The 13,392-nt window shown below is 38.8% G+C and overlaps 1 protein-coding gene across 4 annotated transcripts in view; it reads right to left on the bottom strand.

Moving 5' to 3' along the window:
* PDE4D (phosphodiesterase 4D) overlaps nt 1-13,392 on the bottom strand; it is a 1,296,708-nt gene that overhangs the window by 662,088 nt on the left and 621,228 nt on the right. Inside the window, exon 1 of one of the 4 annotated variants that reach the window (XM_045847959.1) lies at nt 564-1,085. The exons of the other annotated variants lie outside the window; for them this stretch is intronic. Coding sequence (XP_045703915.1) covers nt 564-829 — 266 coding nt within the window. The 5' untranslated portion in view covers nt 830-1,085. Of the gene's footprint in view, nt 1-563; nt 1,086-13,392 lie in introns of those variants that run through there. 4 annotated transcript variants of the gene reach the window in all.

Raw genomic sequence — 13,392 nt, 5'->3', positions numbered from 1 at the left:
TTCTGCACAGAATCCCTAAACCCTTTCTTTCCTTCCTTTAGAAAGGCATATCAGAGATTACAGACACTTTAAACTGAGGAGAGATTCTACAAGAACACACCACACACACACACCCACTATTCACATCTCTGTGCAACTGGGGATCATGCAGAAAAGAAAGCAAGTTACAATTTTCCTCCTCTCTTTTTTGGTCCTTTCTTTCCTAGGCTGTTGTAGAACCTGGCAGGGACATTAGCTAAAGAAATCAAAAAACCGCCACCACATCAGTATGGGAGTAAAACTGCATTCTTACTGACATCTGGAATCCAATTTTCTAGCAGGAACTTGCAGTAGGTATTGAACTTTGAGAACCACCCACCTCAACAACTCCTATTACCAATCTCAAGGCTTCCTGCCCTGACTTGGACATCTGTAGGATTTATTGGTAAGATAGATTATTTATGATAAATCACAGGTGAGGAAAGATAATGGAACTCCCTCTTCAGCCCTAAAGTGAAAGGCGGGAGGAGCAAAAATCACTGGGGGGAACGGCCACCATTTCCAATGATCTGTGCAAACCTTACCACGTATGTGCCACAGTGAAACGCCGCTGTTTGGGGATGTTGCTACTGAGAAGCATCCTGCGCAGAAGCCTGGGGGAATTTCTCGGAGAAATCACTGGAGAGAGCTTGGGAGAAATCGATTTCCTTGCTGTCTTGGACTTCTCGTGCTGCAACAGGTTTTCCCGCAAGGATTTCACAAGATCCTCGTTCAGCCAGGGGTTTGAACAATGCAGATTATCCACTTCAGGTACGGTTAAGGTGTCCGGGCTTGTCGTCTGCTGAGCCATTTTCCCCCGGTCAACTTTGTACAGTTGGCAACAATCCAGGGCAACGTGGTTCGCTGGCCTCTTTCCAGTGATTGCTTCGCTCTGAGTCCGGAGAAATGTTCAGGGAAGCAGCTCGGATCCAGCTGCTGCTAGTTCATGCGGTTGCCTGCCTCAGTCTCTCGGCGGAGACGGGGCAGGCTGTAGACGAGGGAGCGCGCTCTCAGCGGAAGCCTATTAAACGTCACCCCTCCTCTGTCGATTCCCTGCCAAAGCTCGCCCTGGAGCTCTCCCGCCGCAGAGGAACATGGAGGGAAGCCGCTGCGCTAGCTGGGCTTTGTCAGCGCTACAGAGCAGCCTGCTAAACTATTGGAACTAATGCGCCGCAGCTGCCGGAGTGACTTCTGCTTATGTACAGAAAAAGTGCTGGGGGGAGGGCTCAGCCATCAGATGCCTGCTGCTCAGTTGTTTGGCTGGTCTTTCCATTTGCTTATTCCTGAATCCAAAGGAAAGAAAAACTTTGAACTTGACCTTCCTCTCCCACGAGGGCGGTTTATCTCCCTTCAGTCAACGTTCATAAAAGAAAATTACTTTGGTTTTTACAAGGGGAGAATAAACAAGCGTTAGATAGACAAGGAGAAATATTTCCTTGCTTACTGAACTCAATCTGGTGCACCTTTAAGACAGCTCAGGAGAACAACATGAGCTCTTGTTATCCCCCTCTTTCTGCCTAGTTAGAAACCAAACAAAAGGTTTTGAAATACTACGCATGGAAAACACTACAGGTTACCCTTGTGTTGTACAAACCTGCTATTCATGGCCATTTCAAAGCATAGAACAACACGATGTACATCCACAAATGGTATTTGTTATGACTTACACATTTAAACTAAAGACCCTCCAGAGGGACAGATTGTTTTCATAACATTAGTTAAAAATGATTTTAAAATTTCAATTATTCCTTATGGTATGTATAATTTTATGTGTTTCACACTATAAAGAGTGAAATATATCTAGCTTTTCATAGTTACTTTCCCAGCTGTCTTCTAAGATTTTTATTTGCAGTTCAAAATAAAAGAGAAAAATTACTTTTCACCTATTCAGTTTGCTACTGGAAAAAAAATTTAAATGCCACAATTCAAGTAACTGAGTGATAAACTCTGTTCAATCTTACGTTATAAATTACCTTACACACTCCATTAGAACTGCATGGCAGGGGCACCCAAGCTTGAATAGAGACCACCCAGTAGCCTAGGGATGCTACTGATAGTTCGGGATTAAAATCAGATCACACTTCTCAGGATCTACAAATATTTTCCATTTTTTAAAAAATAAAAGCACCATAACTTGAGAAGGAGTCACAGAATGCATCCAGATGACATGGAGAATGGAATAGTCCGATTGAATTATTTTGGGGAGGGTTCTGTGATTACTATTAGGTCAATCCTAAAAGATTCTCCTCTCTCTCCCTGGTTATTCCACCTTAAATTTCAATTATTTGCTTTTAAAATGTTACAGGAAAAGAATACTCTGAGGTTCTGAAGCACAGTCAGCACTTGATGTACCTACAACAATTTAATGAGACACACATGCCATGACTTAATCAGAAAATCTGCAAATGTTCAAATTAAAAAACATCAGGGTATGCTTATTTTTATTCATAAAGAATTTCCACCAGTACCAAAACTTTCGTCACTGTGCAACATTAAGTGGCAGCGTCCACTAGTTTAAAGAATATGCATATCCTTTAAAACAAGTAGCCAATTTCCTTTAATGAGCTGAGGGGCTGACAACTGCAGCAGGAGATGTGCAAACCAGGCATGTAATGCTTTCCCTCAGAGAGCTCGCAATGCAGTGACTCAGTGGAGAGGGCTGGACAGTGCTCAGGAAGAGCCAAGGCGCCGAACACCTAAAACATGATGTTGTCAGCTCCAGAAAAATAGAGTGAACATGCTATGCATGGCTGCTGAAAGAATACCGAAGTGGAGGAAAGCCTGAAGAGGGGATGGAGTGAAAATTAATGGAAAGGGAAGTAAGGAATGCATGCCAGAATTAGAAACTAGAATGTTCATATAAAAAGGTAAGCAAGTCTTGTTCAAAAATAAAAATTAAAAAAAAAAGCCGAGGAGTCAGTAGATATAAAACTTGTTCAGGTTTGTGGAAATGGAAATTCCGATAACAGGATAAAATGAGAAAAACAAACAGTAGGCAGTATACTCGACATGGCACTTAAGAAATCAGAAAACTTTCACACTTTCTAAAGACTTAGTTCCCTTCAGCAAACATTTGTGGGCAATTGTTTTGTCCTAGGCACTATACTGAGTGCTCTAGGATATTTAAAGAGTAGCTTGGTGCCGTCCCTGTCCTCCAAGAGTTTATAATCTAGTAAGGTAGATAAAGCACAAAACAATTGACACGACAAAGTATAGTTTAAGTACCCAGCGAGAGCCTGGAAGCTGGAGACGTTTAAATGTCTGGCAGTAAGTAAAGATGCGTGATTCCCTGTGACAAAGTAGAAGAATTTATGTGACTAAGAAAGACAGGGACCATGCACTGGGAAATTCACTGCTTTCAGGGGATTCCAGGTCCTGGTTCTTGCCCTCAGGGGCCGTCTCTGGAGAGGAGTTTGAGCTTGTGTTCTGGTGAACAGCATGCCATGGGGATGCTCAGGGAGATCACACACCTTGTTGACAATCACAACCAAACTAAAGCAGAAGACATAACAATATTCCATGAAAAATTCACTGGGGGTTGTGATGCAACATAGACTAAAATGGAACGAAGCATTCTGCAAACCTGCCCTTGCTTTGGGACGTGTTGAAGGGTTCCTGCCACAATAGAGCCCGGTCACCAGCCCTTCGCAGCACCTTCGTAGGTCACCGCCTACCCTTATGTGTTTAATTTTCCCATCTCTGTGATTATCCGCCTGAATCCATCAAATGGTATATGACATGCCTGCTGCTTTTTGAAAATAAAATTCATTTGGTTTTGAGAATTCTTTGCCAACTCCTTGAAATAACTTGAAACACCCCGCCGTGTTTCAAAATCGGGCTAGAAAATCACTGCTTTTGGAGGCACAAAATTGTAAAGTTCTCGGCATAACCAAAGGTGGGTGAGGTTTGGGTGAACCGGCAATTTTCTTTATAACAATGTAGAGGGTCAGAGGAACTCTTTCAACAAAAGCACCATGTACACATTTTGCCTTTCTTTTTGTAAAAATAAAATCTCTTTAAAATTAGCTGCCAGAAACACCTCTGGAAAAAAAAAAAGTACTGGACGTGACAGCGAAAAAAGGCCTTAGGTTTTAACAAGTAGAAATGTAAAAGTGGGTTAAATGTTTTGATAATATCACCCACATCTAGGACAGCAGATAACATCTCTCTACATAAACAAGGTTTTCCTACATACCTTGTTACAGGGTTTCAAAATTTGCCTTTTCAGATAATTCAGAATCCTTGAAAACATTTATTTAGTTATTTGTAGGCAACAAAACAAATAAGAAATAATATTTACGTAGGCTCTGGTAGAAGGACTGAACAGTGCGCCCTGTCTAGGTGGGAATAAGCAAGGCTGGATTTCCCACAGCTGACAGGGAGCAATCATGAAGCTAACCGAAAAGAACTGATAAATTAAAATGATTTATACTTGACCACAGAGTGTATTCTATGCTTCATCCAACTATGTTTTAATTAGGTAGATAGTGTATTAGAATGAGGCTGCTTTTTAAATCTCGCGTCGTATGGGAACCATGGAAATGGTGTAAGGGTGGCCGAGGTTGTGTTGTCCAACAGTTAAGAGGGTGCATTTGGAACCCCAAAGCTTGTTTTGCGCTCCGGCCGTGGTGCTTCCTAGCTGTGTCACTTGACTCGTCTGTGGCCTAGTTCCTCATCTTTCAAATATAATAGAACGATGATCATAATGATAGTTCTTGTAGAAGAATGCTGAATATGTGCCATTATCCATGCCAGAAAGCATTTAGAAGAGAGCCTCGTACAGAATAAACATCCAATAAACGAAACCTGCTACCAGCCAATACATGGAACTTACGAAAATTTACACTTAGTACATAGATATCCACTATGTGCCACGTGTTTTCCATTTTATTTCATTTAATTCTTGCAATAACTCTCAGGGTGTTATTTCATCACCACTATTTTACTGAGGGAGGCTTACAAAGGTCCAGTAACTTGTCCAAAGATGCAGAGTTCAACGAGGCATGGCTGAGACTCGCTCACCAACGAAGTGCCAGGGCCTTCTGTTTCAAGGCTGGGCCAAGCCACCCCCTCCCCCAAAGGGCTGATCCAATATTTAAAGTTGACGATAGATATTTCTACGGGAAACAGTACAAATCTGGCTGACCCGAGTTATTGGTCTCGTAAACATTAAATTCTGCCCTTGGCTTCACTCAGGACATAGGCTGTGACAGCCTGCGAAGCCTGCCAGGTCAGGAAATTCCTACAAAGTCATGGCATTCAAGTAACAGCAGCTTGAGGTGGAATTCCTGAGTGTTTTTTTTTTTCATCTATATGCCTGTACTCCTTTGATATAAAGGAGTTTTAATTGAACTTCATGGTAGTTTCCACTGGACAAAATAACATATCCTAACATTATTTTCCTTAAAGTTTTCATTGTGATTATTTTTCATTTAGCATTTAAATCACTATAAATTCTGATGATAAAATTATTTATGCTTGTATCTAAAACCACATCTAAACATTGTAGAGCAGGGCTTTTCAAATCATCATTATTAAACACTTATTGGGTAATGGGCTAGTTGGCAGAGATGAAAAAACAGTAAGTATATCTACTTTAAAAGATGTACATAACCCTCCAACAAAGAAAATAAATGATAAATGTAAAATTAAAAATAGAAAATATTGGTGCCTTAAGGGCTTAAAGGAATAACATTATGTGTGTGTGTGTGTGTGTGTGTGTGTGTCCAGGTCAATGTGAAACAATGCAAAGAAGAAGCAGGACTTGAATTTGGCCTGGAAAGATGGTACATGTGGAAGAAAAATAATCAGAGTGGGTAAGAGACGTTAAATTTTTTAGACTCATTCCTATGGAAAAATTACTAAAATTTACTTGAGGTAGGTAAAAAAATATAGAGAGAGATTTAAATAAGATTAATTTAGTGGCAATATGTGCTATAATTTGGAAGGGGACAACTCTGAAGGCTGTTTATTGCAACAGTTCCATTTCAATATTAATTTGTGTACAATGGAAAGAAAAGGACTAATGATGCAGAATTAAAAGGATGAGTTCATCAGCTCTATATGAGCATTCAAGTCAATAGGGAAGTCAAAAATAGACTGGACATTTATTAACATAATTGATTATACCTTCTATCTAATTAACTATGGTTCACCTAATTAATCATCAAAAGGCTGCTAATGTAAAAAATTATCTAGGGTTTATTAAACATAGAAATATATCTGCTTTGAGTTATTTTAGAGCTACATTTGGAGCATCAATGTGTTTTCCTAAGCTTAATTTTTTAAATAAAAAGATTAATGGGTTTATTCAAGATTAAATCAATTAAAATGGGCCCTTTTCTAGTTTAAAATTAAATGTTAGGTCAAACAAAATAGAGACAGACCCACAGATGGAAAGCAGGTTGGCAGCTATGAGGGGTGGTTGGGGGTGGAGGGACTGAGCGAAAAGGAAAAAGGACTCATGGACATCGACAACAGTGTGGTGATTGCTGGGGGGAGGGGGTATGCGGGGAATAATTGGTAATGGAAAAATACAATAAAAAAGAAAATAAAGAAAATAAAAAAAAGTCATAGGGATGTTAAATACAGCACAGGAAACACAGTCAATAATATTGTAATAACTATGTATTATGCCCAGTGGGGACTAGACTTATGGGAAGATCACTTCATTAGTTACATAAATGAATGCTGTTCTGCTATGCTGTATACATGAAACTAATATAATATTGAATGTCAACGGCAATTGAAATAAAAAAAGTTTTTAAAAGAAAGATGTGTTCCCCCACCCAAAACTCTAAATGTTAAGAATATCTCTATTGAAATAGTAAGGGAACATTTCATTTCAAAGAAAAGTTAACATTTTATAGTATGCAACCTATTATCAGAATCATTAACACAACTTGTTTATTTTATTTCTAAGAAAAATTGCAATCATCAGAATCTACTTTTGTTCTGATACAGCCACTTTAAAAAAGCCTTCCAATACTAGAACAGAAGCCCTCTTGATTACTTTGCTAAAATGATACACTAAAATGCCTTCTCTAAATATTAGTTAAATATCAATGAAGAAAATGGGTTTTGATGGCCACTAAAGTTTTAACATGTAATATCCTATATTTCGAGTTCTTCTTTCAGTGGGAAGAATAGACAAGCATTCAACTTGGGGACACAGTAACACTTGTATGTCACTGTTTCTGTAGTGGATCATCCCCTATCACTCTGAATGACGAAAAAAGTCACCAGTTATAAATGCAACACACAAATGACCTAAGCAGACGTACTTTGAATCATTACTTAAATGGTCATACAATTACTCTAATGAGATGCTATTTCAAGTTGTAAAAGCTGAGGCAGCAAAAACTAAACAAATTCCTTAAGGCCATAGGTGCCCAGTAGGTGATAGAATTGGGATTTGAAGCCAGATAGTCCAAGTCCAGATCCTGTGCAGGTAACTACTGTGCTACTGACTTTGTCATTAATAAATAAAAGTCAGGTAAATTAATAAAGCTACTCTTAGCAAAATGAATTCACACAGCTTGAAATGTGCAAACCTAATTTCACTACAAAATTTCTGTTACAACAGTTTTTGAAGTAAAAATATTTCTAAACCCCAATCAATGTCCATATGCACTGGTATTTTCAAGGCTCTGACAGATATTTCTTTGTAATCAAAAGATTTCCAGATTCCCCCTAATTTTTCATCATGTTAGAAACAATGTACACTGAATGCACAAAAGAGCTTAGGCAGATCTTCAGAGTCTATCCAAGTCTATCTGTTTTTCCCCACATAACAGACCTGCTAGTGCACAACATGCAACGCGTATCCCAAGATCCGAGAAATGTAACACGATAGAGAACTACTCAAACTCGACACCAAGGAACATGTTCCCTCATCTCCCTTCTTCAGGTTCTATGTTCATTCCCCATTGGCCCCAGGAAAGGATTTTTAGAGTCTTTCTGAAATCAGCATAACATAACTGGAAAGCCTCCCTCTGGTCCTGACACCTAACATCTGCTTCAGTCGCCCTGGTTTGGGGATAAGGCTTTATGACTACATTTCACTGAGAGTGTCCATAATTCAGAGGTTTATAGCTGTAGCCGGCAATTTATTTTCTCAAGTTTAATATATTTACATAATGACTCCTCATAAGCAAATCATACTTTTAGGGCTAATACTTTCCATACCTGACTGTAAGGAACCTTCTGAGACCTGGGTGTTTATGTGGGATGCTTTACAAATGGCATTCCAGAAAGTGGCGTTTTATTCCCAAATCTATAATTAACCAGCTAAGTCACTTTGAACAAGTTCAGTCAATGTCTCTGGAACTCAGTTTTATAGTAAAATGACCTACAACTTTGCTAGGGTTTTATACCTTTAAAAAGAAAAAAACATAGGCAGTCTTTGCAAGCTTAAGTTGCTATTTAAGAAAAAATCATTATCAAATGCATCCTGAGGCAATGTGGTCTTTTCCAGTTACGTGTGTGAGAGTATGTCCCACAGATGATGCTTCAGAAAGATAAATGGAGAAGATGTAGTCAATGTTTAAGAAAGTGAAAATGGAAAAGTAGAGGATGCTGCACTAGGCTGGTGCCTTACTACTGCTTTTCTGGCCCTAAAAGTTATAAAAATTCCTTTTCTAACTGTTAAACAAATTGTTCTGACATCTGAGTCATGGCTTGGGAGACAGAGTGGGAGAAAAATGCCTAACTTAATTTAATATTTGGAATCAAAGCATTGTTTTACTCCTAAAATGGTGAAACTACAGGGATAGGTATATTTACTGTTACATAATAAGTCAGATTTCTAAAACTTTATAGCTTAACTTACTTTTTCAGCAATAACAGAAACCTCTTTACTCACATTTTGCAAAGAGTGCCCACAAAAGTGTTCCCAATTTCAATATGTTGCATGAAAAGGAAAAACTGCATTTTGTAATTTTTTAAAAAAGTTTCTGGGTCAAATACATTAAGCAGGTTTCCTTACATCAGGGGCACTCAGTCTTCTAATATGCTAACGTGATGTATGAAAGCAGACTTGCTTGGCCCTGAATCTACCTCCTTCTTCCAGCACATCCGGAGATGGGTGTTTCCAGGAACCGTACCTAAGCTGACTACAAACATCTCCATGAATGTAGCTGATAGAGATTATGAACTTCCTTGGGATCCTGGTATGTTTGTTTGCATTTTCCCTACTGGACTGTAGTCAAACAGAAATGCTTCACACTTAACCATGAGTAGTCAGGTTGCTGCCCTGGTACCAGATCCTATTAGACTCAAGGTTATTGCTAAACTTCTGCTTTGAAGTTAATTCCACCCTCCTCTTCAACTGGTGTACCTCCCTTTGTAAAAGCCATAACTGTAGCAGAGGCTATGAGAGAGCTGGGGCTATGAGTCTAAGTGACAGCTCTGTCAACGCCATGCTAGCTGGAAGGCTGTGAACAGGCTAAGGGGCTGGAGAAATATTGGCCTAAATGGCACTGTTGGTGAGAAGATGTGCAAAAGCCACATCTTCTTTTGCACATGTGCTTTTCAAGCTTTAATGTACCTGTGAATCACCTGGTGACCATGCCAAACACAGATTCTGATTTGTAGGTTTGGGTGGAGCTTGAGATTTTGGGTTCCCAAAGCCCCAAGGCAACGGTAACGCTGGTCATGGGCTACTCCCTGAGTATCCAGGTACTAAAATAAGTAGAGACGGATGCTACAAAGTCTAGCAAATGACGGCAATTAACTTGTACCCCAGTGATCCTGTATCATATTCGTGTTCAGCAATTTCTGTGGTGCTTAAATATGTTGCCACTTTAATAAATAGTGGACTTTAATTGAATGACATCATAAACCATTTTTCTGGTTTCAAATGAGCACATACACCCTAAGAGATTCAATTATAAAGACAAATTTTGCTGTTTTAAATCCATGCTTTTAAGACGAGGCAAAACAGGATGAAACACAGACTCTTGCAAGTGTCATGAAATTCTTTGCCTATTTCTGTGTGATTAATTGAAATGACAAGGCAGACCTTACCTAAGAATTATAGACTTGTTGTGGGATATACTTTAATTAATTTAAAAGCACTTAATTGGACAAATACTATGTGCTAAGTTCCTGTATATATAATGAGGATGCTAATTTTTGTGTATCTGGAGACACAATATTCATTCTGTGTTCACAGTTAGCTAGGACTTCTGGTCCAGTCTACTGTGTATGAAGCATTACCAAAAGCTCCCATTCACATGATAGCACCATGTTATTGACATTTCTATCTATTATCTAAAAAATTGATCAGGTAAGTGTTTGGGCTCCCATCAAGTTGATGCACCTGCTTGTGAAGTATTAAACCTTAGAAAATAAAATTATAAGCCTGTAGCTTATAGTCCCATAGTAAATCTCAGTATAACTGTATGAGCAAGTACACATTCTTCTCTGTCATCTTTTCAGTGAAGTGATGCTGACCCGGAGGTGCTCAAATGATGCTAAACTGTAGACACTAATCTGCATTTTCCTGTACATCATTATTTTCAGCCCTAATAAAATACATACAGGTACCTATTACACTAGTATAAAAATATACATTCTAGCTAGTCTGATAACCACCATGTATATCCTGTAATTACAGAATAAGCATTGCTAAAGCCAACCAGTAGTGATTTAACTGGTGACAAAGGAAAAATACTATATGACAAAGAAATCCTCTCACTGCACCTACGGTGAACACACTGCAGCCTAAGCACCATTTGCCTCATGCTCCTTGCACTTTAAATGCCTGGAACGTAGTAAGTGTTCAGCAGATGCTCGTCCAAGGAAGGGAAGAAGGGAGCAAGTGACCTGTACAGGTGGATTAGCCTTTTTGTGTGCTTGTGGGTAGTTAACAGGCTGAAAGGAAAGTGTGTCCAAATCAATTTACTCTGATATAGCCAGTAAAAGTTCAAAAGGTTTTAGAAATCTTATTGCTTGGTATGCCTTCAGTTTTATAAATGTATTAGTTTTTAATTATCTGGGTAGTATCTATTCTCATTGTAAAAATTTTAAAGGTCATCCAGAAATCAAAAGTTCCTACAGGCCATTAACTCCAAACTCGGCCTTCCTCACAGGTGACCCTGTTACCAGTCGTGTTTATCTTTCTAGATGGCTGCTGTCCCTTACAGTAGCAATGAGTCAAATGTGGCTGATGTAACTGAGGAACTAACTCTTAAATTTTTATTATTTTTATTAACTTAAATATAATAGCTTCCTGTGGCTAGTGGCTCCCATAATGGTGAGCAAAATTCTAGACCTCTGTTTGGTTTCATGAATAATTATGTGCCAACATAATTACTGAAACATGTGCCACTGTTGAAACATGTGCCACCGTCTTCTGAGGTTTTCGTGCAACATAGTGTCATGCTCGATCATTCTGATCATTTGACAACTTGCTTTTTTTATTCCATGAAGATCTCCCTTGTGATTTTCAGCTGATGCCTAGTATATCATAGTCTGGTTACTTCTCAGTTCATTAGCCAGTTTCCTACTGATGGGCAGCAGGGGGCCAGGGGTTCTCTGCTACATCCAGAGCACAGCGTTGCAAACTCCTCTTCGTGCACAAATTTCAAGAATTGATTTTATATCAGATATGTAGAAGTAGGATTGTTAAATGATAAGGCATAAGCACTTTTATTTTAATAGAAATTGCCAAATTGTTCTTGAAGGTGGCTGATTCAATTTACACTCCAACCAACTGTTTGAGTTCCCACATTTTTCCTCAGGCAGCCTTGCATTGCCATCAATTTCCCTGTACTAGCTGTCAATCCCCTTTTTTCTTCTTCTTCAAGAATATCTATTTTTTTTTAGTGTGGAAGAAATTTAGCACATCAATGTCTACCATTAAAATTCACAGAAGTGGGAAGATATATTTCACTTTGCTTCCAAGTCTGTGTTCAGTTTTTTGCTTTTTAACAATTTTAGTTGACCAAGCATTTTCCAAGAGTGTCTCTAATGTGACATTATAGAAGGCTTTTTCAAAGGAAAAAGGCATTAACTTTCTTTTTCAGTAATGTTCTGGCACCACTCAGTAAAATACGTTTTAAATTGCTTTTCCTATAATAGAGATAGATTGTGCTGAGCATTTAATCTTCTTGTCTAGTCCTTCTTTTACACACTGGTATAGAGTTTTTCAATAGCTGACCAGGTCTCTCTTACTGTTTTGTAGAATTTTTTCCTAGGGAAAAATTAGTGGTCTAGATTAAGAACTGGATTTTTAAAGTCACTGGATTCTGCTCTGACTGTAGTATTACTGCAACACCCTTAGATAGATGGCTTTGTGTGGTTGAGAGCACACGTGACCAGGATTCTTGTCCTGACGCTTCTACTGCCTGTCCTAGGGCGTGAGGCAAGTCCCCCACACTGTAGATCTCAGCTTCCTTATCTGAAAATGATGGTGATGGAACAGATGACTACAGAGGTCCCCTTAATTAATAAAATTAGGTTTTTCTAAGACAGATTACCCAATACTTGAAAGCGTTAGTCAGATCATGGTAGTATTTGAATGAAGAGAAAAAGAAATCCTCAGAAATAGTTTTATGTAAAGTCAGCGCACACTCATTAATACACACTCATTAAAATGTGAGGCCAAAGTGCATCTTCTCTGCAAGAACACATATACTTTATGTTTTTCTACCATTCTGGATGTTCAACACAATCTCCTCCTATCCACGCTTCAGAGGTAAGGGATATCTGCTTGGGAAAGATTCAGAAATTGCAGAGAGAGAGACAGAGGTACTGAAAACTTGCAAAAGTGTTTTAGAGCCTTATATTCAAAAGACAAAACAGAAAAAGGTTTCCAAAAGTTAGAGATGGGAAACTTCCTTGTTAGCCCCCTGCAAAATCTTGAGTAAATTGTTTAAGCGATGAATCACGAACCTCGTATGATGAAGGTAGTAACATACAGGAGTCAAAGAGATTATTTAAAATTCATATGATTTTCTTTCCAGAGAGGTGAGTATGCTAATAGGTTAGGAAATAAATATCTGTGTCATACAGAATCTGGCTTTCTTGAAGATTTTTGATGAGATCTCTCAGAAGATACTTGTAGGCACAGTGGAGGGAAGCGGGCTAGGTGGATGAGTAGGTGGACTAACAAAAAGTTGGCCAACTATTCCCAGAAGATGTGGACTAACAGAGAGCAGACACATGCAGAGTGATCAGCATTTTAAGAAACAGATTTTAAGATACCTACTTCATGTTATCATATCTGAATCTAACACCAAGTTGAAGGGATGGCTAAAGTGGCAGATTAATAGTTCCCCAGCCCAGACTGATTATAATGATTTTGCAGGAGAGATGTTAAAACAGCAGTCAGACCCCTGACCCACAACTACTGAATCAGAACCAGCAGAG

This window comes from Phyllostomus hastatus, unplaced genomic scaffold (genome assembly GCF_019186645.2).
Source record: "Phyllostomus hastatus isolate PE091 unplaced genomic scaffold, TTU_PhHast_1.1 phas_contig_58, whole genome shotgun sequence".
In the NCBI taxonomy this organism is placed as follows: Eukaryota; Metazoa; Chordata; class Mammalia; order Chiroptera; family Phyllostomidae; genus Phyllostomus; species Phyllostomus hastatus.
This window is presented reverse-complemented; position numbering and strand designations above follow the sequence as displayed.